The sequence below is a fragment of the Rattus norvegicus genome, chromosome 13 (assembly GCF_021556685.1).
Source record: "Rattus norvegicus strain SHRSP/BbbUtx chromosome 13, alternate assembly SHRSP_T2T, whole genome shotgun sequence".
Lineage (NCBI taxonomy): Eukaryota > Metazoa > Chordata > Mammalia > Rodentia > Muridae > Rattus > Rattus norvegicus.
In genome coordinates, this window is record NC_141546.1 from 78,000,194 (window position 1) to 78,027,600 (window position 27,407).

At 41.2% G+C, this 27,407-nt stretch overlaps 1 protein-coding gene and 1 pseudogene across 3 annotated transcripts in view; both read right to left on the minus strand.

The window, feature by feature from the left end:
- The window catches only part of Mroh9 (maestro heat-like repeat family member 9), a 69,135-nt gene that overhangs the window by 17,254 nt on the left and 24,474 nt on the right, over window positions 1-27,407 (minus strand). For all 3 annotated transcript variants that reach the window (NM_001430807.1, NM_001430808.1, NM_001430806.1), the window contains 10 exon segments: window positions 3,494-3,670; window positions 4,971-5,108; window positions 5,319-5,439; window positions 14,177-14,314; window positions 17,134-17,279; window positions 18,281-18,446; window positions 19,454-19,608; window positions 22,058-22,207; window positions 23,850-23,971; window positions 27,218-27,353. In NM_001430807.1, coding sequence (NP_001417736.1) covers window positions 3,494-3,670; window positions 4,971-5,108; window positions 5,319-5,439; window positions 14,177-14,314; window positions 17,134-17,279; window positions 18,281-18,446; window positions 19,454-19,608; window positions 22,058-22,207; window positions 23,850-23,971; window positions 27,218-27,353 — 1,449 coding nt within the window.
- On the minus strand, window positions 16,432-16,534 carry LOC120096402 (small nucleolar RNA SNORA17; annotated as a pseudogene).

Here is a 27,407-nt window from a genome sequence, read left to right on the forward strand (position 1 = left end):
CAGAATTCTATCAAACCTTCATAGAAGACCTCATACCAATATTATCCAAACTATTCCACAAAATTGAAACAGATGGAGCACTACCGAATTCCTTCTACGAAGCCACAATTACACTTATACCTAAACCACACAAAGACACAACAAAGAAAGAGAACTTCAGACCAATTTCCCTTATGAATATCGACGCAAAAATACTCAATAAAATTCTGGCAAACCGAATTCAAGAGCACATCAAAACAATCATCCACCATGATCAAGTAGGCTTCATCCCAGCCATGCAGGGATGGTTTAATATACGGAAAACCATCAACGTGATCCATTATATAAACAAACTGAAAGAACAAAACCACATGATCATTTCATTAGATGCTGAGAAAGCATTTGACAAAATTCAACACCCCTTCATGATAAAAGTCCTGGAAAGAATAGGAATTCAAGGCCCATACCTAAACATAGTAAAAGCCATATACAGCAAACCAGTTGCTAACATTAAACTAAATGGAGAGAAACTTGAAGCAATCCCACTAAAATCAGGGACTAGACAAGGCTGCCCACTCTCTCCCTACTTATTCAATATAGTTCTTGAAGTTCTAGCCAGAGCAATCAGACAACAAAAGGAGATCAAGGGGATACAGATCGGAAAAGAAGAGATCAAAATATCACTATTTGCAGATGACATGATAGTATATTTAAGTGATCCCAAAAGTTCCACCAGAGAACTACTAAAGCTGATAAACAACTTCAGCAAAGTGGCTGGGTATAAAATTAACTCAAATAAATCAGTAGCCTTCCTCTACACAAAAGAGAAACAAGCCGAGAAAGAAATTAGGGAAACGACACCCTTCATAATAGACCCAAATAATATAAAGTACCTCAGTGTGACTTTAACCAAGCAAGTAAGAGATCTGTACAATAAGAACTTCAAGACACTGAGGAAAGAAATTGAAGAAGACCTCAGAAGATGGAAAGATCTCCCATGCTCATGGATTGGCAGGATTAATATAGTAAAAATGGCCATTTTACCAAAAGCAATCTACAGATTCAATGCAATCCCCATCAAAATACCAATCCAATTCTTCAAAGAGTTAGACAGAACAATTTGCAAATTCATCTGGAATAACAAAAAACCCAGGATAGCTAAAGCTATCCTCAACAATAAAAGGACTTCAGGGGGAATCACTATCCCTGAACTCAAGCAGTATTACAGAGCAATAGTGATAAAAACTGCATGGTAATGGTACAGAGACAGACAGATAGACAAATGGAATAGAATTGAAGACCCAGAAATGAACCCACACACCTATGGTCACTTGATTTTTGACAAAGGAGCCAAAACCATCCAATGGAAAAAAGATAGCCTTTTCAGCAAATGGTGCTGGTTCAACTGGAGGGCAACATGTAGAAGAATGCAGATCGATCCATCCTTATCACCCTGTACAAAGCTTAAGTCCAAGTGGATCAAGGACCTCCACATCAAACCAGACACACTCAAACTAATAGAAGAAAAACTAGGGAAGCATCTGGAACATATAGGCACTGGAAAAAATTTCCTGAACAAAACACCAATGGCTTATGCTCTAAGATCAAGAATCGACAAATGGGATCTCATAAAACTGCAAAGCTTCTGTAAGGCAAAGGACACTGTGGTTAGGACAAAATGGCAACCAACAGATTGGGAAAAGATCTTTACCAATCCTACAACAGATAGAGGCCTTATATCCAAAATATACAAAGAACTCAAGAAGTTAGACCGCAGGGAAACAAATAACCCTTTTAAAAAATGGGGTTCAGAGCTAAACAAAGAATTCACAGCTGAGGAATGCCGAATGGCTGAGAAACACCTAAAGAAATGTTCAACATCTTTAGTCATAAGGGAAATGCAAATCAAAACAACCCTGAGATTTCACCTCACACCAGTGAGAATGGCTAAGATCAAAAACTCAGGTGACAGCAGATGCTGGCGAGGATGTGGAGAAAGAGGAACACTCCTCCATTGTTGGTGGGATTGCAGACTAGTAAAACCATTCTGGAAATCAGTCTGGAGGTTCCTCAGAAAATTGGACATTGAACTGCCTGAGGATCCAGCTATACCTCTCTTGGGCATATACCCAAAAGATGCCTCAACATATAAAAGAGACACGTGCTCCACTATGTTCATCGCAGCCTTATTTATAATAGCCAGAAGCTGGAAAGAACCCAGATGCCCTTCAACAGAGGAATGGATACAGAAAATGTGGTACATCTACACAATGGAATATTACTCAGCTATCAAAAACAACGAGTTTATGAAATTCGTAGGCAAATGGTTGGAACTGGAAAATATCATCCTGAGTGAGCTAACCCAATCACAGAAAGACATACATGGTATGCACTCATTGATAAGTGGCTATTAGCCCAAATGCTTGAATTACCCTAGATGCCTAGAGCAAACGAAACTCAAGACGGATGATCAAAATGTGAATGCTTCACTCCTTCTTTAAATGAGGAAAAAGAATACCCTTGGCTGGGAAGGGAGAGGCAAAGATTAAAACAGAGACTGAAGGAACACCCATTCAGAGCCTGCCCCACATGTGACCCATACATATACAGCCACCCAATTAGACAAGATGGATGAAGCAAAGAAGTGCAGATCGACAGGAGCCGGATGTAGATCGCTCCTGAGAGACACAGCCAGAATACAGCAAATACAGAGGCGAATGCCAGCAGCAAACCACTGAACTGAGAATAGGTCCCCTGTTGAAGGAATCAGAGAAAGAACTGGAAGAGCTTGAAGGGGCTCGAGACCCCAAAAGTACAACAATGCCAAGCAACCAGAGCTTCCAGGGACTAAGCCACTACCTAAAGACTATACATGGACTGACCCTGGACTCTGACCCCATAGGTAGCAATGAATATCCTAGTAAGAGCACCAGTGGAAGGGGAAGCCCTGGGTCCTGCTAAGACTGAACCCCCAGTGAACTAGTCTATGGGGGGAGGGCGGCAATGGGGGGAGGGTTGGGAGGGGAACACCCATAAGGAAGGGGAGGGGAGGGGGATGTTTGCCCTGAAACCGGGAAAGGGAATAACACTCGAAATGTATATAAGAAATACTCAAGTTAAAAAAAAAAACATACTTCTGTGCCTGTTTTACAGAAAGGGAAACTGATTTTTCAAGACTCTTTTTTTTTTCTTTTTTTTTTTTTTTCTGAGCTGGGGACCGAACCCAGGGCCTTGCGCTCGCTAGGCAAGCGCTCTACCGCTGAGCTAAATCCCCAACCCCTCAAGACTCTTAATGAATCTCTGTGTCACCATAATATCAGAGATAGGAGAGGGATTTACACCCACCCAGCCCAGGTCCAGTGTTAATCAATGTGTTTACTAATCTGAAGTTTATCCAGGGACAGAAATCTGTCTTATGCTGCTTTATTCTAGGATACAAGATCATCGTGCGATCTGGGGCCTAACTGAACCACAAAAACTAATGGTTACACATTTAGTCACATCTGTCACTCACATGATCCATCAAAGGACAGTAGCTGGAAGCAATCCTGATACACACTTTGGAGTAGATCACCTTGTCCAGTTTGCCCAAAATATTTCGAAGGGTAAGCATGGCCCGGATAATGACAGTGTGCTCTTTGGATAGGAAAGCATCTAGGACTGGGAGTAAGAGGTTGCAGACACTCTCTATCTGTGTGAGAGAGAAAGAAAATGGTAGAATATTGGGATTAAGAGACTTGGGCTGAGAGTTGGTATATATATTTCTGAGTTTAGCATGCCAACTTACAAGTCTTCTTTAAATCCCTTAAAGATTTTGTAAACTGTTTCAAGAAGTCATTGTTAAAAAGTTAATTACATAAATTTATAGTTAAGTAAAATCAAAAGTAGCATTAAAAGGGATAAATTCTAAAATCTTTTGCTGATATATGTTTTATTTTCTACATTCTTAAGGCTATTTAGGTACTGCGCATGACTAGTTAAAATAGTAAAGTTACACTATGCATTTCTACCCAATTCTGTTTTTAATAATATGCCTTTGGGATCTTGAACTTAGCCATGGTAAAAATATTTTACCAGAAAAATTCTGATCTTGTGTTTTAGAGAATTAAGACTAAAAATTTACTAACATATCTGGTAGCATGGTCTCTAAAAATGAGCACAAACGGCTTAAATAGGAACAGAGCCCCAGAAGCAGGCTGGAGTAGTGCATAGACTGTAGCGGGATTGTGCAAAATCCTTTGAAACTTGGAGTTTTAAGATATTGGGGCCTGATTAAATTTGCTTGACCTGGAGATACTCACATGAGCTCCTGGGGAATGACTTAGTGACTCTCATTGTTACTTAAGGACCCAAAAAGAAAGGCCAGTGGACCCCAACTCAGAATTTCTGGTTCTGCAGGCTTGAAATGGACATAACAATTTGCATTCATAACAAATTTCCACATGACTTTGATGCTGGTGGCTCGAGGATCATAGTTTGGGCATCAATATTATAAACGGTTACATAAGTGCTCCTATATGGGGGCTGGCTTTCAGAAAGAGGGGGCTGCTAGGGATTAGAATCTTCAGTGAAGCCTGACTTGAGGTGGTCATCAAAACGGACAAAAATGCAATCACCTGTGAGTGATGGGGAAAGTGTTATAAGTGGAAAGACGAGGTTCAGTGGGTACCCCAAGAAAGAGGTCCAGGAGTAGAGAGCTATAGAGTGATAATGGACAGGTGTTGATGATTTATTTAAGCTGTAAGAAGAGTATTTCCTCTGAGCAATGAAGAATAAATTCTGAGCACGACATGATTTTGTGGAGAAATTACGAATAAGTGGACCAAATCACCTAGGTTGATCCACATTTTTTCTATTCTATTGAGTTTCAGACTTTGGTAGTTTTAGCTGCACAGAAACTTAAAGAGCACCAAGGTTTCGCTACAAGACACTGAGCAGTAGCAAAACATCCAGTCATGACGCACAGTGCCATACTCTACACACACACGTACTTCACTGAAAACTGGTGCCATGCTGGCAATTTTCTGAAGGCTCATTTTGCCAACCGAAGGATTGGAATCATTAATCCAGTTTCTGAAGAGCACCAAAAATTCTTCTGGTAATGATTCTTTGAAGAAGTTGTTCAGAAGCTTTAAAAAAAAAAAACCTCAATTAATAAATTACCGAGTAGAATCAGGGCTCCTTCCTCCCCTCTTTCCCCCCATTTGACTTCAAATATCTTTTACTTTCTTAAATTTTTATAAGAAAATGATTTAGAGAGGGAAATTAGATGCTGAAATTTTAAGTTGATTCTAGGAACGGGAATGAGGACTCGGTTACAATCTACCATTAAAACTCACTTCAGCAAAGAATATTATGGTGACGATACTGTCTTCGGACCTTCTAGGACCTTCTACTGCAACCTTGTAGACATAATGTAGGGTCTCTGGAAACTGTGGAAAGTTACATTCACTGAGAGTTCTGTAAAGAGGTACAAGGCACCAACTTAGGCAAGCAAGGAAATATTCCGCGTTCCCAGATAAGGAGTCAGTCATTACCTGCCTACTATGGACTACCCAGACTAGAAGGAAAGTTAATTCTGAAACGTTCCCTCATATAAGTTAAGCTGTGGCATTTGTATGGCATCTACATTGACTCTGAGGAACTGTGCAAGCCTGGGTCTCTACAATATTTCTTTCCTTATCATCACCCCTATTCTTTTCTCTATTTTTTCCATGTTAAGAGAAGCCCCATTTTTGCATAAGCTTCCATCAGTCCTTGACCAGAGAGAGAAGAAATATTTATCTAAAAAGCAATTCAAGAGGAGCGGCAGGACCCCTGCCACAGACACCGCCGGACCCTGAAGTAAACAGACCGGATAAACAGTTCTCTGCACCCAAATCCCGTGGGAGGGAGAGCTAAACCTTCAGAGAGGCAGACAGGCCTGGGAAACCAGAAGAGACTGCTCCCTGCACACACATCTCGGACGCCAGAGGAAAAAGCCAAAGACCATCTGGAACCCTGGTGCACTGAAGCTCCCGGAAGGGGCGGCACAGGTCTTCCTGGTTGCTGCCGCTGCAGAGAGCCCCTGGGCAGCACCCCACGAGCGAACTTGAGCCTCGGGACCACAGGTAAGACCAAATTTTCTGCTGCAAGAAAGCTGCCTGGTGAGCTTGGGACACACGGAAGCAGAATTTCTCTAGAACCGGGCACGTTCTGTGTTTACCGGAAGTCCCACACCCGCGGATCCCGGCCCGCAGCAGCTCTCTGCTCCCAGACCCGGTGAGAGAGAGACCCAACCGCCTGGTCAGGTGGGCACTCCTGAGGCTGCAGAGCGGAAGAGACCACCAACACTGCTCACCCCTGCCCACATCCCTGGCCCAAGAGGAAACTGTATAAGGCCTCTGGGCTCCCGAGGGGGAGGGCCCAGGAGCGGCAGGACCCCTGCCGGAGACACCGCCGGACCCTGAAGGAAACAGACCGGATAAACAGTTCTCTGCACCCAAATCCCGTGGGAGGGAGAGCTAAACCTTCAGAGAGGCAGACAGGCCTGGGAAACCAGAAGAGACTGCTCCCTGCACACACATCTCGGACGCCAGAGGAAAAAGCCAAAGACCATCTGGAACCCTGGTGCACTGAAGCTCCCGGAAGGGGCGGCACAGGTCTTCCTGGTTGCTGCCGCTGCAGAGAGCCCCTGGACAGCACCCCACGAGCAAACCTGAGCCTCGGGACCACAGGTAAGACCAAATTTTCTGCTGCAAGAAAGCTGCCTGGTGAACTCAAGACACAGGCCCACAGGAACAGCTGAAGACCTGTAGAGAGGAAAAACTACACGCCCGAAAGCAGAACACTCTGTCCCCATAACTGACTGAAAGAGAGGAAAACAGGTCTACAGCACTCCTGACACACAAGCTTATAGGACAGTCTAGCCACTGTCAGAAATAGCAGAACAAAGTAACACTAGAGATAATCTGATGGCGAGAGGCAAGCGCAGGAACCCAAGCAACAGAAACCAAGACTACATGCCATCATCGGAGCCCAATTCTCCCACCAAAACAAACATGGAATATCCAAACACACCAGAAAAGCAAGATCTAGTTTCAAAATCATATTTGATCATGATGCTGGAGGACTTCAGGAAAGACCTGAACACACTTAGGGAAGCACAGGAAAACATTAATAAACAAGTAAAAGCCTACAGAGAGGAATCGCAAAAATCCCTGAAAGAATTCCAGGAAAACACAATCAAACAGTTGAAGGAATTAAAAATGGAAATAGAAGCAATCAAGAAAGAACACATGGAAACAACCCTGGATATAGAAAACCAAAAGAAGAGACAAGGAGCTGTAGATACAAGCTTCACCAACAGAATACAAGAGATGGAAGAGAGAATCTCAGGAGCAGAAGATTCCATAGAAATCATTGACTCAACTGTCAAAGATAATGTAAAGCGGAAAAAGCTACTGGTCCAAAACATACAGGAAATCCAGGACTCAATGAGAAGATCAAACCTAAGGATAATAGGTATAGAAGAGTGTGAAGACTCCCAGCTCAAAGGACCAGTAAATATCTTCAACAAAATCATAGAAGAAAACTTCCCTAACCTAAAAAAAGAGATACCCATAGACATACAGGAAGCCTACAGAACTCCAAATAGATTGGACCAGAAAAGAAACACCTCCCGTCACATAATTGTCAAAACACCAAACGCACAAAATAAAGAAAGAATATTAAAAGCAGTAAGGGAAAAAGGTCAAGTAACATATAAAGGGAGACCTATCAGAATCACACCAGACTTCTCGCCAGAAACTATGAAGGCCAGAAGATCCTGGACTGATGTTATACAGACCCTAAGAGAACACAAATGCCAGCCCAGATTACTGTATCCAGCAAAACTCTCAATTAACATTGATGGAGAAACCAAGATATTCCATGACAAAACCAAATTTACACAATATCTTTCTACAAATCCAGCACTACAAAGGATAATAAATGGTAAAGCCCAACATAAGGAGGCAAGCTATACCCTAGAAGAAGCAAGAAACTAATCGTCTTGGCAACAAAACAAAGAGAATGAAAGCACACAAACATAACCTCACATCAAATATGAATATAACGAGAAGCAATAATCACTATTCCTTAATATCTCTCAATATCAATGGCCTCAACTCCCCAATAAAAAGACATAGATTAACAAACTGGATATGCAACGAGGACCCTGCATTCTGCTGCCTACAGGAAACACACCTCAGAGACAAAGACAGACACTACCTCAGAGTGAAAGGCTGGAAAACAACTTTCCAAGCAAATGGTCAGAAGAAGCAAGCTGGAGTAGCCATTCTAATATCAAATAAAATCAATTTCCAACTAAAAGTCATCAAAAAAGATAAGGAAGGACACTTCATATTCATCAAAGGAAAAATCAACCAAGATGAACTCTCAATCCTAAATATCTATGCCCCAAATACAAGGGCACCTACTTATGTAAAAGAAACCTTACTAAAGCTCAAAACACACATTGCACCTCACACAATAATAGTGGGAGATTTCAACACCCCACTCTCATCAATGGACAGATCATGGAAACAGAAATTAAACAGTGATGTAGACAGACTAAGAGAAGTCATGAGCCAAATGGACTTAACGGATATTTATAGAACATTCTATCCTAAAGCAAAAGGATATACCTTCTTCTCAGCTCCTCATGGTACTTTCTCCAAAATTGACCATATAATTGGTCAAAAAACGGGCCTCAACAGGTACAGAAAGATAGAAATAATCCCATGCCTGCTATCGGACCACCACGGCCTAAAACTGGTCTTCAATAACAATAAGGGAAGAATGCCCACATATACGTGGAAATTGAACAATGCTCTACTCAATGATAACCTGGTCAAGGAAGAAATAAAGAAAGAAATTAAAAACTTTTTAGAATTTAATGAAAATGAAGATACAACATACTCAAACTTATGGGACACGATGAAAGCTGTGCTAAGAGGAAAACTCATAGCGCTGAGTGCCTGCAGAAAGAAACAGGAAAGAGCATATGTCAGCAGCTTGACAGCACACCTAAAAGGTCTAGAACAAAAAGAAGCAAATACACCCAGGAGGAGTAGAAGGCAGGAAATAATCAAACTCAGAGCTGAAATCAACCAAGTAGAAACAAAAAGGACCATAGAAAGAATCAACAGAACCAAAAGTTGGTTCTTTGAGAAAATCAACAAGATAGATAAACCCTTAGCCAGACTAACGAGAGGACACAGAGAGTGTGTCCAAATTAACAAAATCAGAAATGAAAAGGGAGACATAACTACAGATTCGGAGGAAATTCAAAAAATCATCAGATCTTACTATAAAAACCTATATTCAACAAAATTTGAAAATCTTCAGGAAATGGACAATTTCCTAGACAGATACCAGGTATCGAAGTTAAATCAGGAACAGATAAACCAGTTAAACAACCCCATAACTCCTAAGGAAATAGAAGCAGTCATTAAAGGTCTCCCAACCAAAAAGAGCCCAGGTCCAGACGGGTTTAGTGCAGAATTCTATCAAACCTTCATAGAAGACCTCATACCAATATTATCCAAACTATTCCACAAAATTGAAACAGATGGAGCCCTACCGAATTCCTTCTATGAAGCCACAATTACTCTTATACCTAAACCACACAAAGACACAACAAAGAAAGAGAACTTCAGACCAATTTCCCTTATGAATATCGACGCAAAAATACTCAATAAAATTCTGGCAAACCGAATTCAAGAGCACATCAAAACAATCATCCACCATGATCAAGTAGGCTTCATCCCAGCCATGCAGGGATGGTTTAATATACGGAAAACCATCAACGTGATCCATTATATAAACAAACTGAAAGAACAGAACCACATGATCATTTCATTAGATGCTGAGAAAGCATTTGACAAAATTCAACACCCCTTCATGATAAAAGTCCTGGAAAGAATAGGAATTCAAGGCCCATACCTAAACATAGTAAAAGCCATATACAGCAAACCAGTTGCTAACATTAAACTAAATGGAGAGAAACTTGAAGCAATCCCACTAAAATCAGGGACTAGACAAGGCTGCCCACTCTCTCCCTACTTATTCAATATAGTTCTTGAAGTTCTAGCCAGAGCAATCAGACAACAAAAGGAGATCAAAGGGATACAGATCGGAAAAGAAGAGGTCAAAATATCACTATTTGCAGATGACATGATAGTATATTTAAGTGATCCCAAAAGTTCCACCAGAGAACTACTAAAGCTGATAAACAACTTCAGCAAAGTGGCTGGGTATAAAATTAACTCAAATAAATCAGTTGCCTTCCTCTATACAAAAGAGAAACAAGCCGAGAAAGAAATTAGGGAAACGACACCCTTCATAATAGACCCAAATAATATAAAGTACCTCGGTGTGACTTTAACCAAGCAAGTAAAAGATCTGTACAATAAGAACTTCAAGACACTGAGGAAAGAAATTGAAGAAGACCTCAGAAGATGGAAAGATCTCCCATGCTCATGGATTGGCAGGATTAATATGGTAAAAATGGCCATTTTACCAAAAGCAATCTACAGATTCAATGCAATCCCCATCAAAATACCAATCCAATTCTTCAAAGAGTTAGACAGAACAATTTGCAAATTCATCTGGAATAACAAAAAACCCAGGATAGCTAAAGCTATCCTCAACAATAAAAGGACTTCAGGGGGAATCACTATCCCTGAACTCAAGCAGTATTACAGAGCAATAGTGATAAAAACTGCATGGTATTGGTACAGAGACAGACAGATAGACCAATGGAATAGAATTGAAGACCCAGAAATGAACCCACACACCTATGGTCACTTGATTTTTGACAAAGGAGCCAAAACCATCCATTGGAAAAAAGATAGCATTTTCAGCAAATGGTGCTGGTTCAACTGGAGGGCAACATGTAGAAGAATGCAGATCGATCCATCCTTATCACCCTGTACAAAGCTTAAGTCCAAGTGGATCAAGGACCTCCACATCAAACCAGACACACTCAAACTAATAGAAGAAAAACTAGGGAAGCATCTGGAACACATGGGCACTGGAAAAAATTTCCTGAACAAAACACCAATGGCTTATGCTCTAAGATCAAGAATCGACAAATGGGATCTCATAAAACTGCAAAGCTTCTGTAAGGCAAAGGACACTGTGGTTAGGACAAAACGGCAACCAACAGATTGGGAAAAGATCTTTACCAATCCTACAACAGATAGAGGCCTTATTTCCAAAATATACAAAGAACTCAAGAAGTTAGACCGCAGGGAAACAAATAACCCTATTAAAAAATGGGGTTCAGAGCTAAATAAAGAATTCACAGCTGAGGAATGCCGAATGGCTGAGAAACACCTAAAGAAATGTTCAACATCTTTAGTCATAAGGGAAATGCAAATCAAAACAACCCTGAGATTTCACCTCACACCAGTGCGATTGGCTAAGATCAAAAACTCAGGTGACAGCAGATGCTGGCGAGGATGTGGAGAAAGAGGAACACTCCTCCATTGTTGGTGGGATTGCAGACTGGTAAAACCATTCTGGAAATCAATCTGGAGGTTCCTCAGAAAATTGGACATTGAACTGCCTGATGATCCAGCTATACCTCTCTTGGGCATATACCCAAAAGATGCCTCAACATATAAAAGAGACACGTGCTCCACTATGTTCATCGCAGCCTTATTTATAATAGCCAGAAGCTGGAAAGAACCCAGATGCCCTTCAACAGAGGAATGGATACAGAAAATGTGGTACATCTACACAATGGAATATTACTCAGCTATCAAAAACAACGGCTTTATGAAATTCGTAGGCAAATGGTTGGAACTGGAAAATATCATCCTGAGTGAGCTAACCCAATCACAGAAAGACATACATGGTATGCACTCATTGATAAGTGGCTATTAGCCCAAATGCTTGAATTACCCTAGATCCCTAGAACAAACGAAACTCAAGACGGATGATCAAAATGTGAATGCTTCACTCCTTCTTTAAATGAGGAAAAAGAATACCCTTGGCAGGGAAGGGAGAGGCAAAGATTAAAACAGAGACTGAAGGAACACCCATTCAGAGCCTGCCCCACATGTGGCCCATACATATACAGCCACCCAATTAGACAAGATGGATGAAGCAAAGAAGTGCAGACCGACAGGAGCCGGATGTAGATCGCTCCTGAGAGACACAGCCAGAATACAGCAAATATAGAGGCGAATGCCAGCAGCAAACCACTGAACTGAGAATAGGTCCCCTATTGAAGGAATCAGAGAAAGAACTGGAAGAGCTTGAAGGGGCTCGAGACCCCAAAAGTACAACAATGCCAAGCAACCAGAGCTTCCAGGGACTAAGCCACTACCTAAAGACTATACATGGACTGACCCTGGACTCTGACCCCATAGGTAGCAATGAATATCCTAGTAAGAGCACCAGTGGAAGGGGAAGCCCTGGGTCCTGCTAAGACTGAACCCACAGTGAACTAGTCTATGGGGGGAGGGCGGCAATGGGGGGAGGGTTGGGAGGGGAACACCCATAAGGAAGGGGAGGGGGGAGGGGGATGTTTGCCCGGAAACCGGGAAAGGGAATAACACTCGAAATGTATATAAGAAATACTCAAGTTAATAAAAAAAAAAAAAAAAAAAAAAAAAAAGCAATTCAAGGTACAGGCTAAAGTCAGTTTGTGACTTGGGATGGCACTCTTCCTTTGGGGATGACTTTGGGTTACTCCAGAAAAAGGATGATAAGCTCTGGTTCCCTAAACTGTTTTCCAGAAACACCTGGGCAGTAGGCCAGGCTCAGACTTGTCATCATAAACTGTCCTGAATCTAATCGGTAGTGATAGGATATTAGGAGAGCATATGATAACTTTCTGTTTTAAACTCCAGGCCCTTTTGCTAAAGCTGTGACTGTTCATTCAAACCACAAAACTCACAAATATGAAGCTTTGCCTTCCAACTGATGCTCTTGCTGGTCTGTGGACTATGTTTTAAGTAATACTAAGACCAGGGTGATGATTAAGTAATGAATATTTAATCTCACTCCTGGTACAATGTGTGACGTACTGTTTATTTTGCCATCAATGGCTGCCAGACTGCCAGGAAGGTAATGTGTCTCATTTTATACTTTGATTGGAAAACCTGAGAAACATCTGCACCTGTATTGGGTCGCGTTTTAATGGACTCTGTCCATATTTTTCTTGTGTTACCCACCTGTGAAAATGGCTGCTTTTGAAGTCACAAAGGTCTAGTTTTCCAGAATCTATAAGGATAGAAATTTATTTCCCCACGCTGTCATATCCTAGGTGCTGCATGCAGCTGTGGGACTTTTCTTAGCATTCCTCCTTTCCCCAGACATCCATATAGTCAAAATTGGTGAAAAGCAATATAAAATAGTAAGATTTACTTGTTACATTCATTAATTAATGCGATGTGCCTGGAGATGATCTAACTCACATGACGTGGCTTCTTTTATCTTCTGGGATTTGCCACTTTCAAAAAATGTCTAAATAAGTATAGTTTTCATTTAAAAAGATATGTTCTCAAAGTTCATATGCCAACGTGATACTGCATCTAAAGCCTGTGGACCCCATAAAAAGTATTTTCTGAACTGGTCACAAGTATAAATTGTCTTTCATATCACCAAGACCCTGTATTCTGGATTTTGTTGTTGTTCAGAAAATTTGATTTCTATAATCAGAAGGATTAAATAAAAACAAACTAAAACAATCTTAAAACATTTCTAGTGCAGAAAAAATTTAAAAAATACTCTTCCATTACATTTTCCAGAACATGTGTGGCTCATTGAGTGTATGAGTATGCTAGACCTCACTAAAGCTAGAGGGCACCTGGCACCTTTGGATGTCTTCAGAGCAGGGAATCACTAACCGCAGAGAGGAAGAATCACATTTCCTTTCAGTTCTCTGAATGTGAAAGAGAATGCTATTCTATTTGTGGGTGGGTTTGGGTGTGTCATTGAGGGGAGTGGTGCTGGGTGTTTCTGTATCACTGAGTAAGAGGAGAAGAAGGGAGAAGCTCTCTCAGGATCAATCTTCAAATCATAAAAACAATCAGAAATCAAGTTGTGTTGTAAACTATTAAAAAAAAGCTGTAGAAAATTGGTTCCCATATAAGAGACCCAAAGGAAGATGGAGAGGACAAGACGGAGAGCAAGAATTTTACCCAGAGTCCCCTCTTCTTACTTGGCGATGAGGTGGATCCCATACTGGTGATCCATGACTTGAGAAAACTGGTCCCAGAAATTCTTCCTCTCCAGAGCTTTATCCACTTCCTCTAGGCCAGAGCAATTCAACAGAGCCTTCAGGGCGTCTCTTACATAGCTTAGGCACAGAAAAGAGCAGATATGACAGGACAGTGACTAACTACACACGACCTGCTATTTTGAGAAGCATACAGTGTTTGAGAGAGGAAAAGAGGAAGGCAGTTGTGAAACGATCTTTTGTCTTTCTGGATGAACAGTGTGTGAACTGCACAAGTTAAAATGATAGCACATAGAATGTAGGTTTGATCATATGAACAGCTTTCTGTCTTACCTGGAAATATAATGACCTGTTAAAACTATCAATTTTCTTTGGGGGATGTCCTAAATAATCAGAATAGGATTCTTCCCACTCCCAGAATATCTTCCTGGGAGTGGTTTGGTGTGTGTCTTCTTAAAGGACAATGAATATATTAATTTTTTCAACTTTTTATAGGTTCTTTGTGACTTTCACGTCATGCACCCCAATCCCACTCATCTTCACCTCCTCCCCCACCCCCAGCCACACCCTTGCAATCTCCCAAACCCAATCGAGGGGAAAAAACTCATGTGGAAGCTATGGTGTGCCATAGTTGTGTCCCATAGTACACCCTTTTGTCCACATTTGGTTTTTTGCTTGCAAATGGTCATTGCAATGATTCATTGGTCTGGCACTAGGCCTCTGGCTTCTGCTACTCCATCAATACTGGAACCTCACTGGAAATCCTTTCTTATATCCTGTTATTATCCTGTGCCATGGAGATCCTGTAGTTTTGGATCTGTAAGACAGGTCCCTTCATGTACTCCAGCAGTTCAATGATGGTGTAGATGTTGGGGTGGGCCAACTCAAAGTCCTGGATCTGGGGCAGAGATGTATCTGAGCTGGTCAGCCCTCTGATTCACCTTCTTGCCCAGTCTCAGGGTACCCTGCTGCCCAGGCAAGGTATAGAGCCAGCTCTCCTAAGTGTGGCAGCTGGTGAGGGACAGGGCCAGTTCTCCCACTCTCATGACTCCAGAGCCAGCTCTCATGATTGCCATAGGTGGTGAGGGGCAAGGGAGGAGAAGAGGGGATCTTCTCCTCATGTGCACTATTGCAGAGCAGACAAGAGGTGAGCCGGAGACAACCCCGGACACTCATGCCCTCAGGCTGGCTTACCCTCAATGCCCATATCCAGAACCAACTCTACTGTGCTACACAGCTGAGGCCCAGGACCAGCTCTCCTGAGTGCTGCATCTGATGAGGAGCAGGGCTACCTCTCCTTTTCTCATGACTCTAGGACCAGGTCTCCCACCTGCTGCAGGTGACAAGGGGAAAAAGGGGAGGAGGGCATTCCTCCCTCATTCATGCTACCACCAGGGAGACAAGTAGCTAAGCCAGTTCTCTTACATTCATACCCTCATGGCAGGCTTACCTGCAACTCCTGTAATGTGCAGGGCACACTCTCTCAAGTACTGCAGCTGACTAGGAACAGGGTTGTCTTTCCCACTCTCCTGCCACAAGGGCTAGCTCTCCCACAATGCCTAGGTGAGGGGTGGGTCAGTTCTACATAGCCCTCAACCATCAATATGTCCTAGGGTGGCAGCTCAGACCAGGGATATCTTCCTGGCCTTTGGTAGTGACAGATCCATGCTGCTGCAGGGCTACAGACCCAGACATGGCCCTGGGTGACAGATAGCCCAGGCTAGGACCTCACCATGGTCTCGGGTGGCATCACTGGCTGTTCCTCACTATCAAACTATTCCTCATTGTCCTCAAGTCTCCAGTTCTGCCTCTCCTCATTGTGCCCACATCCTTTTTTTTTTTTTCTTTCTCTTCTCATTTCTCCCCCACTTACCTCCTCCTCCTGGCACTTGGAGTCTCTGAGTGTCCGGGGTTGTCTCAGGAGAACAATGCCACTTGTGCAGTATGGCATCTGGCAAGGGTCATCTCGGGCATGATCTACAACCGAGGTCTATGCACTGCCAGACTGATGGTCATCTCAGGCTAGCTCCCTGTCTGGGTCCCATGGCATCAGTCTAGTGGTCACCCAGACCTGCCCAAGTGGCAAGCGCCATATCTCTCAGGCTTAGTTACACCTGATGCTTGCAGTCCTAGGCAAAGTTCTTCTAGCCTCTAGCTAGCTCCTTGCCCTGAGAACTCATCTGAGCCCGCTCAATGAGGGACTGTCGTTGGTTGTCTCAGGTTTGCTGTTTTCAGAGGATGTTAGGCTACTAAGCAATCAGACATAGCCTCTCGCTTCTCTGCCACCTACTGACACACACGTGACATAGCAGTCACACCTGCAATTACTCTAGGGGGAGGACTAAATACTTTAAATGAGATTGATTGTTTAATTTAGATGTTCATATCAGACATGGTGAATAGCTGACAGTTGCAGTGAGACTTCCCTTTCAGGGCAGAAAAAACTAACTCTCTTGCCCAAAAGAAAATTATGAACTTTGACCTGAAACAGAGAACTGATGTCATACTGCCCTCCCCCCACATCATATCCATATCAAATTGTGAGATAGCTTCCAGTTTACAGTTCTGTAATATTCGCACACACTGTTCTGTTTGTCATTTGTATATGTCACTAACTCTGAGAGGTTACTATCAGGGACTGTATGAATGGAAGAACTTGATTGTACTGAGCTACTGCTTCTCGCACAGCAGGGGCAATGAGAATGAACAGTGTCTGTGCTATTCGCTCTTTCTATCTGCTCCACACATGAAGGGTGGAGTCTAGTGAATGCTCATGGCCTCAGGAGGATTACTCTTCTCAAGACACTGTACCCTTTGAGGGGAGAAGACTGAACTAAATGAGAACAGAGTCTCCCACAGGCTTATAGCAAGTCCCATATAAACCCAAGCAAGCCCCTGGATGCCTATCTCCCACTTAATCAGAACTGGCATTCTCTTACAGAGGTCTGTCCTGTGCCGTGTCTTTTAAATGCTGACTACAGTAGAAGAGTTGAAGCAAGAGGGCCATCAGGAACTCTGGGAAAAACTTGACCACCACTTTCCTATAAGAAGTCACGGGTAGAAATGTGCACAGGGCCTGAGATGCCTACAAGGGAAGGAAAGGGGAGTTAAAACAGGCAACGGTCTCCCTCCAAAGATTGTCTATCATACAGAGGGCAGTAATGGCTGCAAGTCTTCCCAGCCTCCCTCAGCGTGTGTGTGTATTCACTCAGCCACACTCACTAAGTCTGTGGTGAAGCTCTCGGTAATGGGATTCCAAGGTGCTGTGAATGGATCCCTTCCAGCTGTCAGATTTGTGGAAAGAAATATATCCCAAGGTCCACTTCCTATGTGGCCATGAGGAATAGTCTCACTAGTAAGCAAAGTCTTCCTTAGACTTGTTAAAAACACAGGGAAGGGATAGAGTCAACAGGAGATGCAGCACGCCATTCTCGAATCTCTTGATCCCGGAATACACACCTCATATTAATAAACAATAGCACCCCCTTTTCATTACATCTCTCAGAGTTTCCTCTCATGCTTCATGGTGTTGGTCCATGAGAGAAATGGGATATACACAGGTAATATCAGCTCCCCATGTGACTAGTGAAGTTTACATGACATAGCTGGTGGCTCTCGCTCTATAGTCACACACAGTTTTGCCATTGGGTAGCTCTCTCTGATTCTTTGGCCTTCTGGCTACAGCAGCCACACTTCCATTCTAACAGGATTTTCCTCCACTCTCTACCTTTCCAAGATGCATATAAGTATTGCCCTGAATCGGCCCAGGATTCTATTTTAAGTCCTTTCAATATCGAGGTGTGCCGTGTCCGACTTACTCGGAATCATCACAGTTCCCTCTTTCCCTCACATGTAGAGCTTTGTATTTCTTTGGATCTCAAATGTACATATTTGTTCTTGGTCTCTGTAGCTTAGCAGAATGCATGCTCCGATCAAGATGTTCACATAAATGAATGCGTGTTGGATGGATGTGTGCATGATCAGAGGGGGCTGTGTCAAGGAGGTAGGGCTTAATCTATGCAGATAGGAGGAGTTTCATGAATCAGGAAGACAGCGGAGAACAGAAACGCTCATGGTGTCACTTACCGCCACAGGCATCATGTTGGTGGCATCAAGGGAGAAGCGCCGTCTTTCCACCATGGTTTCCTCCATCTCCCCAGGCTTTCCTTTCAGTATTAACAAGATTGTCTTCAGCACTTCAGATGCCACACTCGACTCCACACTCGCTGCTTGCCACATCAGCAGCAGAACTCTGCAAACACAGGGTGTTGAGAATCATGTCTACCATTTGCAACTCTTAGTTTGTTTCAGCCAGCAAAAGAGAGGTGAAGCCAGCATATGAACTGTCGAAATAGAACCATACAATTTTCCTAATCTCTGCTAACATACCTGTTAGAGTTGTACTGACCCCCAGACTCAAAGGAACAAGGTTTTGTTCTTCAATATTTCTTGTGCCCCTAGGGCATGAATTTCAAATGAAATTTAATAGGTCTGAAAATTTCAGATGAACATTAATGGGCAGAAAATTCTTGCTTTTAGTAATTTTTAAAAGAAGATTGATTTTTGTTTTTGTGGGTGCCTATGAAAAAAAGAAGGTCATGTTGAATCCCCTGGATCCAGAGTTGGTTGTAAGTCACCCACTATATGAGGGCTGAGAACTTGACATTGACCCTCTGTAAGAGCAGCTCTTAACCACTGAACCCTTTCTCTGGCCCCTATTTTGGAACTTACAATTGTCCTTTATAAATAAGAAAACCCCAGGCTGGTGAGATGACCCAGTGGTTAAGAACAATGGCTGCTCTTCAGGAGGACCTAAGTTCAATTCCCAGCAACAACATGGTGACTCACCAGCACCTATACAGGTATCTAATGCCCTCTTCTGGCATGCAGGTGTACATGCAGACAGAGCACTTGTACATTAAAGCAAAATTCATAAATAAGAAAAACTGTATGTTTGAGGTTTTTCTCAAGGAAAATGAGTAAGTTAACAATGAACAAAAAAACTGCATTATCTTTTTGAAAAAAAATGTTTGGGTAATATTTTTAACAGAACACAGTTTAACCCTTCCTCACAATAGTGCATTAATAAAGTTTTGAGGTGTTACTCTGTGCTAAGCATTGAGCAAAATTACGTGTAACATATGATCTTATTTAAAACTTGTCTAGCCAGCCTAGATGATTAGAAAATCTTTTCAGAAAAAGAAATCAGGCCTGACTAGAATAAAGAATCCAGCTTGGGCCATCATGGGGAGGCCTTACTTGTCTGCAGGGACTGGGAACTCCATGAGCTGAAAGATGACCTTCTTAGGGGAAGCACGTGTCAACAGGCTGATAACGGGTAGCATGGCATTCTGCATCATGTAGGAGGAATTCTCAGAGAGCTGCTCATAAATGTCATTCACAATTTTAGACACCTGGAAGAAGAATTTCCTTAGTCGATAAAGATGTCAAATTCCTTGTTCACCTTTAAAAGGGGCTATTTCTCCATTACAGGAATTCAGCCTTTATCGGAATGACCTACATAGCAATCAGCATACAAATGAGCAGTAACAGAAAATGCACCTGCATGGTTGCAATGCCAAATACTTATTAATGGTCAGGAATAAAGTCATGTGTTTATGCATATTGGGACAACGAGCTCTAAAAGGGTGGCTGGGTTGAGGTGATAAACTGCCAAGCCCCGTTTAGGTTCAGTTTCTCTTAGGTTACTGATTCTCTGTAATAGAAGCTAGTTTTACATCTCCAGTTTTCTGTTTGACTCCCATCCCTGCCATCACTGATGTGCCATGGCTTCTTTTAGGAGGCCCTCTGAAGGATCTTTCCTAATCTGTGGGAATTCTGTTCCGTTAGGGAGCTGACCATGGACCTCTCATTTTCCTCAGGTTGTGTTTGGCTTACAAGAATGAATGTTCTTGCCAATAGCAACAAGGAGAACTCTCCGTGAGGTGGACCTTGTCTTACTTGCTCTCTGTGTCTGAATGACTTCCCTTGGCCTACCTTCTTTCACAGTGCACAGTTGTGTCAGGAGAGGGAACTGTGAGCCCTGTATGTCTATCACCATCGGGGCTGTACTATGGGTTTATGACCCAAGGATCTGCATGGGGAACCCTACCCAGAAGGTCCTCTCACTATTGACTAGAGCTTGGATTTGTCTACTTGAAGTTAGCAGTCTTTGAAGCTGAGTTTTGAGCTCCAAGAGTACCATGGAGCACAGAAAATTCTTGTAATACGTGAGGTTTGCATGGTTCCTGTGGCCCCCGTTCCGTGTAATGTTTACAGTGTTTCATCTGAGTGGAATTGCTGTGATGTTTGAGAAGCTCAGTGGGAAAACAAGCTGAATATGAGAGACATCGAACTGAAATTCCAACCACTCAGCCGGAAAAGGAAACAGAATGGAAGAAAAAAAAAATAAGGTGTTATGGTCTAAGTATGTTTCCCAAATGTCATGTTAGAAACCTGTTTCAAATGCAACTGTGCGTGTGCGTGTGCGTGTGCGTGTGCGTGTGCGTGTGCGTGTGTGTGTGTGTGTGTGTTTGCTTGTGCAGTTGAATGTGGAAGCTAGAGGTTGATGTCATAAACACCATTTCTTTACCTTATGTTATTGATATAGAGTGCATTTGAGCCAAAGGTTTGCTCTTTTTGCTAAACAAAGGAGCCTCAGGAATCCAGTCTCAGTCCACCAGTGCTAGACTTACAGACACATGCCACTGGGTCTTGCTTGTATATGGGTTCTAGATATCAAACTCACGTCCCCATGATTGCTCAGCAAATATTTTACCCACAGAGTCATTTCACCAGTCTCAGATATGAAGGCTTTAAAAGGTGACTAGGTCCTGAGGGGGGCGACCCCTGCTCATGAGTGGTTAGAAGAGTAATCCCTAGGAGTGGGGGTAAGTCTGTGATAAGAGCATGAGTTTGGCCTCTTCTTTCTTTTGCAGTGTTCTCTTGCAAGTGTTCACCAACAAGATGCTACAGCAAGGAGGGCCTTTCTAGACACAAGCCTTGGGCTTCCCATAAGTAAATACTGTAAGAAATGAACATTCATTTGGTGTAAGCTATCCATTCTAAAGGCATTCTGTTATAATGATGCCATGGCAACCTATTAATTCTTTTCAATCTTTCCTTATTTGTCAGTGTACTGAAGGGAGAAAATATTAACAAGGTATATGAATCACAAGGAGTGAATTAAACAGTTGATTTAGCTTTGTGTAACTCCTGGTAAAATGGACATGCATATTTGCGTATGAACTACACAATACAAACTGCATTGTTTTGTTGAGTCTGCATTTCACTTAATTATTCTTATATTCACAACTTTGCCACTGGTACAATGTACACATGTTCAAAATGCACTCATAAAAAGTTAATTTTCTTTTCACCTAGACATCTAATAGCAAGTGCAAATGATAGAAGCAGGCCATAAAGTAAACGGGAGAGCTAACGAAGCCTCACTTTTTCCAACTTTGTGTGTTTGAGTGAGACGTAGTTCTTTACCTCATGTTCTGTTGTGTGGCACAAATTCCTTAGCCAGTGCCACTTCTGGCTGAGAGTCCTTGAAAATATTCCTTAAATGCTGCATGGAAGGTTTCACTTACAGAGGTATTTTTACTAGTATATTTCTCTTTCAAAAGCCCAACAAAGTGAATGTGACAGAATGTCCTCATTTAATGTGATTGGTAAGTGAATATTAAGAGCAGTTTCTCCCATTTTCCCCATTTGTGACATTTCACAAAAGCCTCATCTGACTAAAGGGGCTCAGAGAATAAGAGCAGGGGGCAGGATGGGTAAAACACCAGTTGAGAAAGCTGAAAAGCAGACTTCTGAGAGCACACTCTGTTCTTAGCGCATCGCCACGCACGTTACCCTGGTGATCTTCTGAGCGTGAAACTCCAAAGTCAGCTTCAGTAAGGAGGCAGCATCCTTTGCCGTGTTATTGTAAGGAGAGGAGAGTTTTTTCAGGAGAGTCCACACAAAGTCAGTCAGCAACTGGGGCAGTAATATTTGCCCCACGCTCTGAAACCAAAAGAATGTTCGTGACCACCAGTGTAAGCAAGATAGCGAAGCTTAGACATTTCAGGGGATGCTCTGGACCAGGCGGGAGCACAAGGTGAACAATGGGAGCTGCTTTCTTTATTACAAAGGATTAAAAAGTGTGTTTGTGGTAGGGTTGGTGTAGTGATGATTGAGGCCCCAGGTATTATTACCCAAAAGTTATCCTTTGCTTTTAAGACAGTTACGGTGTCCAAATATTACCATGAACATCTTCAACATTGTGAGAAACAAATGTGAAACGGAGGAGATGCTGGAGAAGCTATGGTGGAAGGATACAGGGGGGCGGGGGGAGGGAGGGGGAGAGACAGACAGACACAGAGAAACACAGAGAGAGAGAGAGAGAGAGAGAGAGAGAGAGAGAGAGAGAGAGAGAGAGAGAGAGAGAGCTGTGCAAAACCATCATGGATCATGGAATGGGGTGGTTATCAGGAAGTTCCGCCCCTAGCTGAGGAGCTACTAGGAGAGGAATAGTCAGAGTCGGTTCTATTGCCTGGCATTGCACTGGAGCGTGAGTGGATGAAGAAGATTTGCTTGCATGATTACATAGATTCTCAGCCTTCTTATGGAAATAGACATATTCATAATCAGTCTTGTAAGGCTCTGTGTGTAGTGTGTAGGAAAAACCCTTGTCTTTGTAAAGAAGAACCATCAGGTATATGGATATAGCAAATACCCGTGTATCCTTAGAATATATATAATTTTAAGTGAATTGCTTTGTCATGTCCCTAGCTTTCCACGATTCTAACTGTGTCAGTCATGGGAAGAGAGCCACTGCTCTATATATGGGGTTTGGAAGAAGGGGTGTCTTCGGTCTTCTCATCCTAGGAGATGAGCTGGCCTGAGGGTCCTCTCTAGAACTTAGGCTGAAATGTTGGCTCAGTATGTATGTCTGAACGTTAATTCACTTGTCAGCCCAGTCTGGCCCCAGTGCAGGGGAGCCTCACAAGGTTCTAGGTAAAACAGGAGCTGTGAAGAATGAAAGCATATATAGAATTATAGAACTTAATGGTTTCTCTAGAATAGGGTAAATATTATTTGCTTAATACTAAGGCTTAACAGCACATCATGTAAGCAGGTTTTATTTTCCTTTGACCTTGAGAAGAGGGTATCTGTATGCAACTCAAGCTGGCCTTGAACTGGGTGCCGGAATTACAGGCACATATAAGGATGGAAAGGCCTTTCTGTAAAACTTCATAGTTTTTTTTTTTTAAATAAAATCTAGCTTACAATGCCATTCTGATATTCGGGGGGGGGGTGGATTATCACATTTTAGAAAATACTTAATTGTTGACTCCATTAATTTTGTCAAAAAATTGGAAGTTACCCACCTATAGAAGTGTAACTAAGAAACATCTATTAATTTACACTATATAACAAGTAGTAGGTTTTCAATTGCTGTATTCGAGGGTAGTGAACATAATTCTTAAGTGGCATAAAAAGTAATGAACCACATATGTGAGTCATCTGGTCATCTGTCATTCTGAATTAAGAAAAGGAAACTTCCTTAATGAACACACTAACGTCGAGGAAATAAATTACTACTAAAGGCAATGATACATGTGGACAAACTACGTAGGACGAAGCTGGAACAGAGCAAGGGTACCTGCACAAGTTTGGTTTTTTCTCCTTGTGTGATCTTGGCTAGCAATTCCACATCAGACGTTATAATCTTGGGATTGCTTTCTTTCTCATTCGTCTTAAGAGATCGGAATGTTATGGCATTGGCTGTGTTGAAAAAAATAGAATATAAACTTTTCCGTTGACTACCGCTCTCACAGAAGATGTTGTTACTTCCGGTTTCCCGTCCAATTCCGGATGCCTACCATACGCTGGCTACTCAACACTGCGCTCACAGTCCATTCTCATAAAAGCTTAAGGGGGCATGGATCCAGAGCTTATAAGATTCTTAAATGAGGCCATGTTTAACTCTGTCAATTCGAGGTTTCTCTCTTCTTGTCTCCACGATCACCCCCAAAGAATCTGTCATTCCTTTCTCCTTACATTTCACCCCCACCCCCGGTTTCTGGTACCTTTAATTTCATTCTTATCTCTGTTGATTCCCTTATTTTGTTAGCCTTGGCTTCATTTGTTCTTCTTTTCCTAGATGAAGGCTACTCAGGACTCCTTTATCAGCCTGCCACACATGGTGACACATTAGATTTTCATTCTCATTCAGTTCAAATACCTTTCCTATTTGCTCTGTGGGTTATTTGGAAGTATGTTACTCTGCTTCCAAATGCTTTGGGGTTTCCATGTATTTGTTATTTTGATCTCTAATTTAGGACCATTTTGTTAGAAAATAATTTCTTTTTTTTAAAGCTTAAAATATGGTCTATTTCATGATTCATTTTTCTGTTGCAGGTGCAGAGTTCTGTAAATGTCAGGTAAGTCATAATAGTTCAAGTCTATATAGGTAATGATTTTCGGTATGCTTACAAAACTGGCTGAAGGCTGTTGAAGTCTCTGACCGTAATGGTGGAACTGTCTGTTAATTCTTACACTTCTACTTTTGGTAAGTTTATTTCTATTTTTATGATAGAGCATTTTTGCTGTTAGTTTTGGGCACCCAAGCGTTTAGAACTATTGTGTCTGCTAACTATTCCACCGTTCATCATTACACAATAGCTCTTCCTCCCCCAGAAACATTTCTTCACTCTGAAATTTCTTTTAATACTAATATAGCTCACAATTGATTTTCTTTGGTTACTATTAGTGTGTTTTGTTATTTTTAACAATTATCTGTTATTCTATTTAAACAAGTTCCTTGTAGACAGTTTATAGTTGGGTCTTGCATTGTGACTGAGCTAACATCTCTGCCTTTTATTTGGGGATAGTTTGAACATTTTTCTTTATTATATTGGAGTTAATTGGAGTTTTCTGTCTTTCCTCACCTAATTTCTTTTTATTTTCCTTTTTAATAGACTTTATATGGATTAAGGATATCTTGTGAGTTGACTTTATTTCCACTCTACTTGGTTATATATAAGCCCTTACATTATCTTAGTTGCTGTGTTAAGGTTTATATGATATATTTTAACATAACATAGTTTACTTCCATGAAATTTTTCCTGGTTTTGTGCTTAGTAGAAAATTCTTTAAAAGTATTAATATGCTTATCCCCTTCGAACCTTAATTCATTTAATCTTATTCGCTTTGCTTTTATATTATGTTTATCTTTGTCATAAATGATTGGGTATCACTCAAAGAGATTTAAATAAGAGAAAAGTAAAATTTTGTGTTATATTAACTGTTTATTTATGTAGTTTCGATTTCTAGTAGTTCATTCCTTTAGTTAGGGAGAAAAAAAAATCTAAATCTCTACACCATGACTTTGTTTTACTGAATTTCTTATAACATTTCTTGCAATGCAGATTCGCTGATAAAGAACATTTGCAGATCTGAAAATGCCTTTACTGAATTTGTTTTTGAAAGACATTTTCCATTAGAGAACAATAAGACAGTAATTGTTCTTTATTTCAGTGTCTCAGACTTTCATTGTTTCTAATGAGAAATCTATTATAGGCAAAGAAATATTTCTTTCCTCTAGTTTCTAATTTAAGACTCAAATAATTATCTCTAGTGATGAATAATTTAACCGAGATGTTTGTTTATTGTGCTTTTTTCATATTTTTGTACTTTATTAATTTATGGGAGATATAAGTTGTACCTTTTATAGAATTCATAACATGCAACCATAGTGCATTATTTAGTTTCATTTCTGCACTTAGCCATTGATATTACTATTTCAGTAAGTCACAGACCATTTTTCCTGCAGGGTCTAATTGCTATTTGTTTTTGCCCAAGAGTGTTTTTCATTTTAGAGAGCCTGTTGTCCTCTAAAAGTTCAGGATGCATTCATAGATTCCTCTCTTCCTCTCTTTTCCCTTCCCATCCCCCTCCCTTCTTTCTCTTTTCTTCTTATTTGGTTTATACAACCTAGCATGCACCAAACCCATGATCCTCCTGCCTCATCCTTCTAAGTAGTGGAACATTATACGTCTTTTCAAAATTTTTGTAATAATTGTTTTTAACATCCCTCCTTACTAGTTACATTACCTGTTGGATTTTTAAAATAAGTTTTGGCTATTTTTTATTGTCATAGTGGGTTGTATTTTAGTCTTTCTTTTCATGCATATATACATGTGTATATATACATATATATACACATGTGTATATATATATATATATATATATATATATATATATATATATATATATTCTTATTTGTTTTTCCTTTGAGACAGGATCTGACTGCATAACCCAGTCTGGTCTTGAATTCAAAATCCTCTTCCATATGCTTCCTGAGGGCTGAGATTACAGATGTACACCATTGCACCAAGATGGACTGTAATTTTATTGGTTGCCAGACATTCTTAAATTTGCCTGGTTGAATGCTGGGCTGTCTTTAGGTTTGCTTTGGGGAACAATTAAAGTATTCGGAACTAGTTCCCCCAATTAGCTTGTGTTTTATAATCTTAAATAACAAATGACATAATCTAAGGATAGTTTTCTCTTCCTAATAAGACAAAACCTTCTCACATTCCTTATGAGTTATTAGATTTTAGATACTGGCTTATAGTGTATGGACACTCAATATGGCCTCTGTCAGCTCCTTGAGTCTATAATAACTTTGAGGAGGGAAACATGCCTCTTCTAAATGCTTCATTTGCACAATTTCCCCTTCTCCTCTCTTCCTGAAACTACCTGTCATTTTGTCCCCACCATTATTCAACAGTAAAAAAAAAAAGTGTAGATATATCTTGACGCTGTAAAGATCTTGAAATACCAACTATTTAATTACAAAATCTACTTGACAGTAGCTAAATAAATTTTAAAGCTGTATTTTAGAAAATGAAGTCATGGATCTTGTAGTAGGATTTACAAATAAACCATAGACATAGAGGCTTCTTCAAAAGCTGAATGATTAGAACAAGTTCTTAATAGCGGAAAAAGATTGAGATCTGTTCTTACAATTCTGACACAAGGCGATGTAGAGGACATAATTCATCCCTGTTATTGCTTGTTTTATGATTTCGGGGTCGTCATGGGAACAGAAGAGGGAGAGCTCTGCAGCCAGGATACCTAAACACGGAGCATCGATACTCGGCTAATTGGAAAACAAAGGGCAAAGTGCATTAGCTTTGTGTAATCAACATTATAA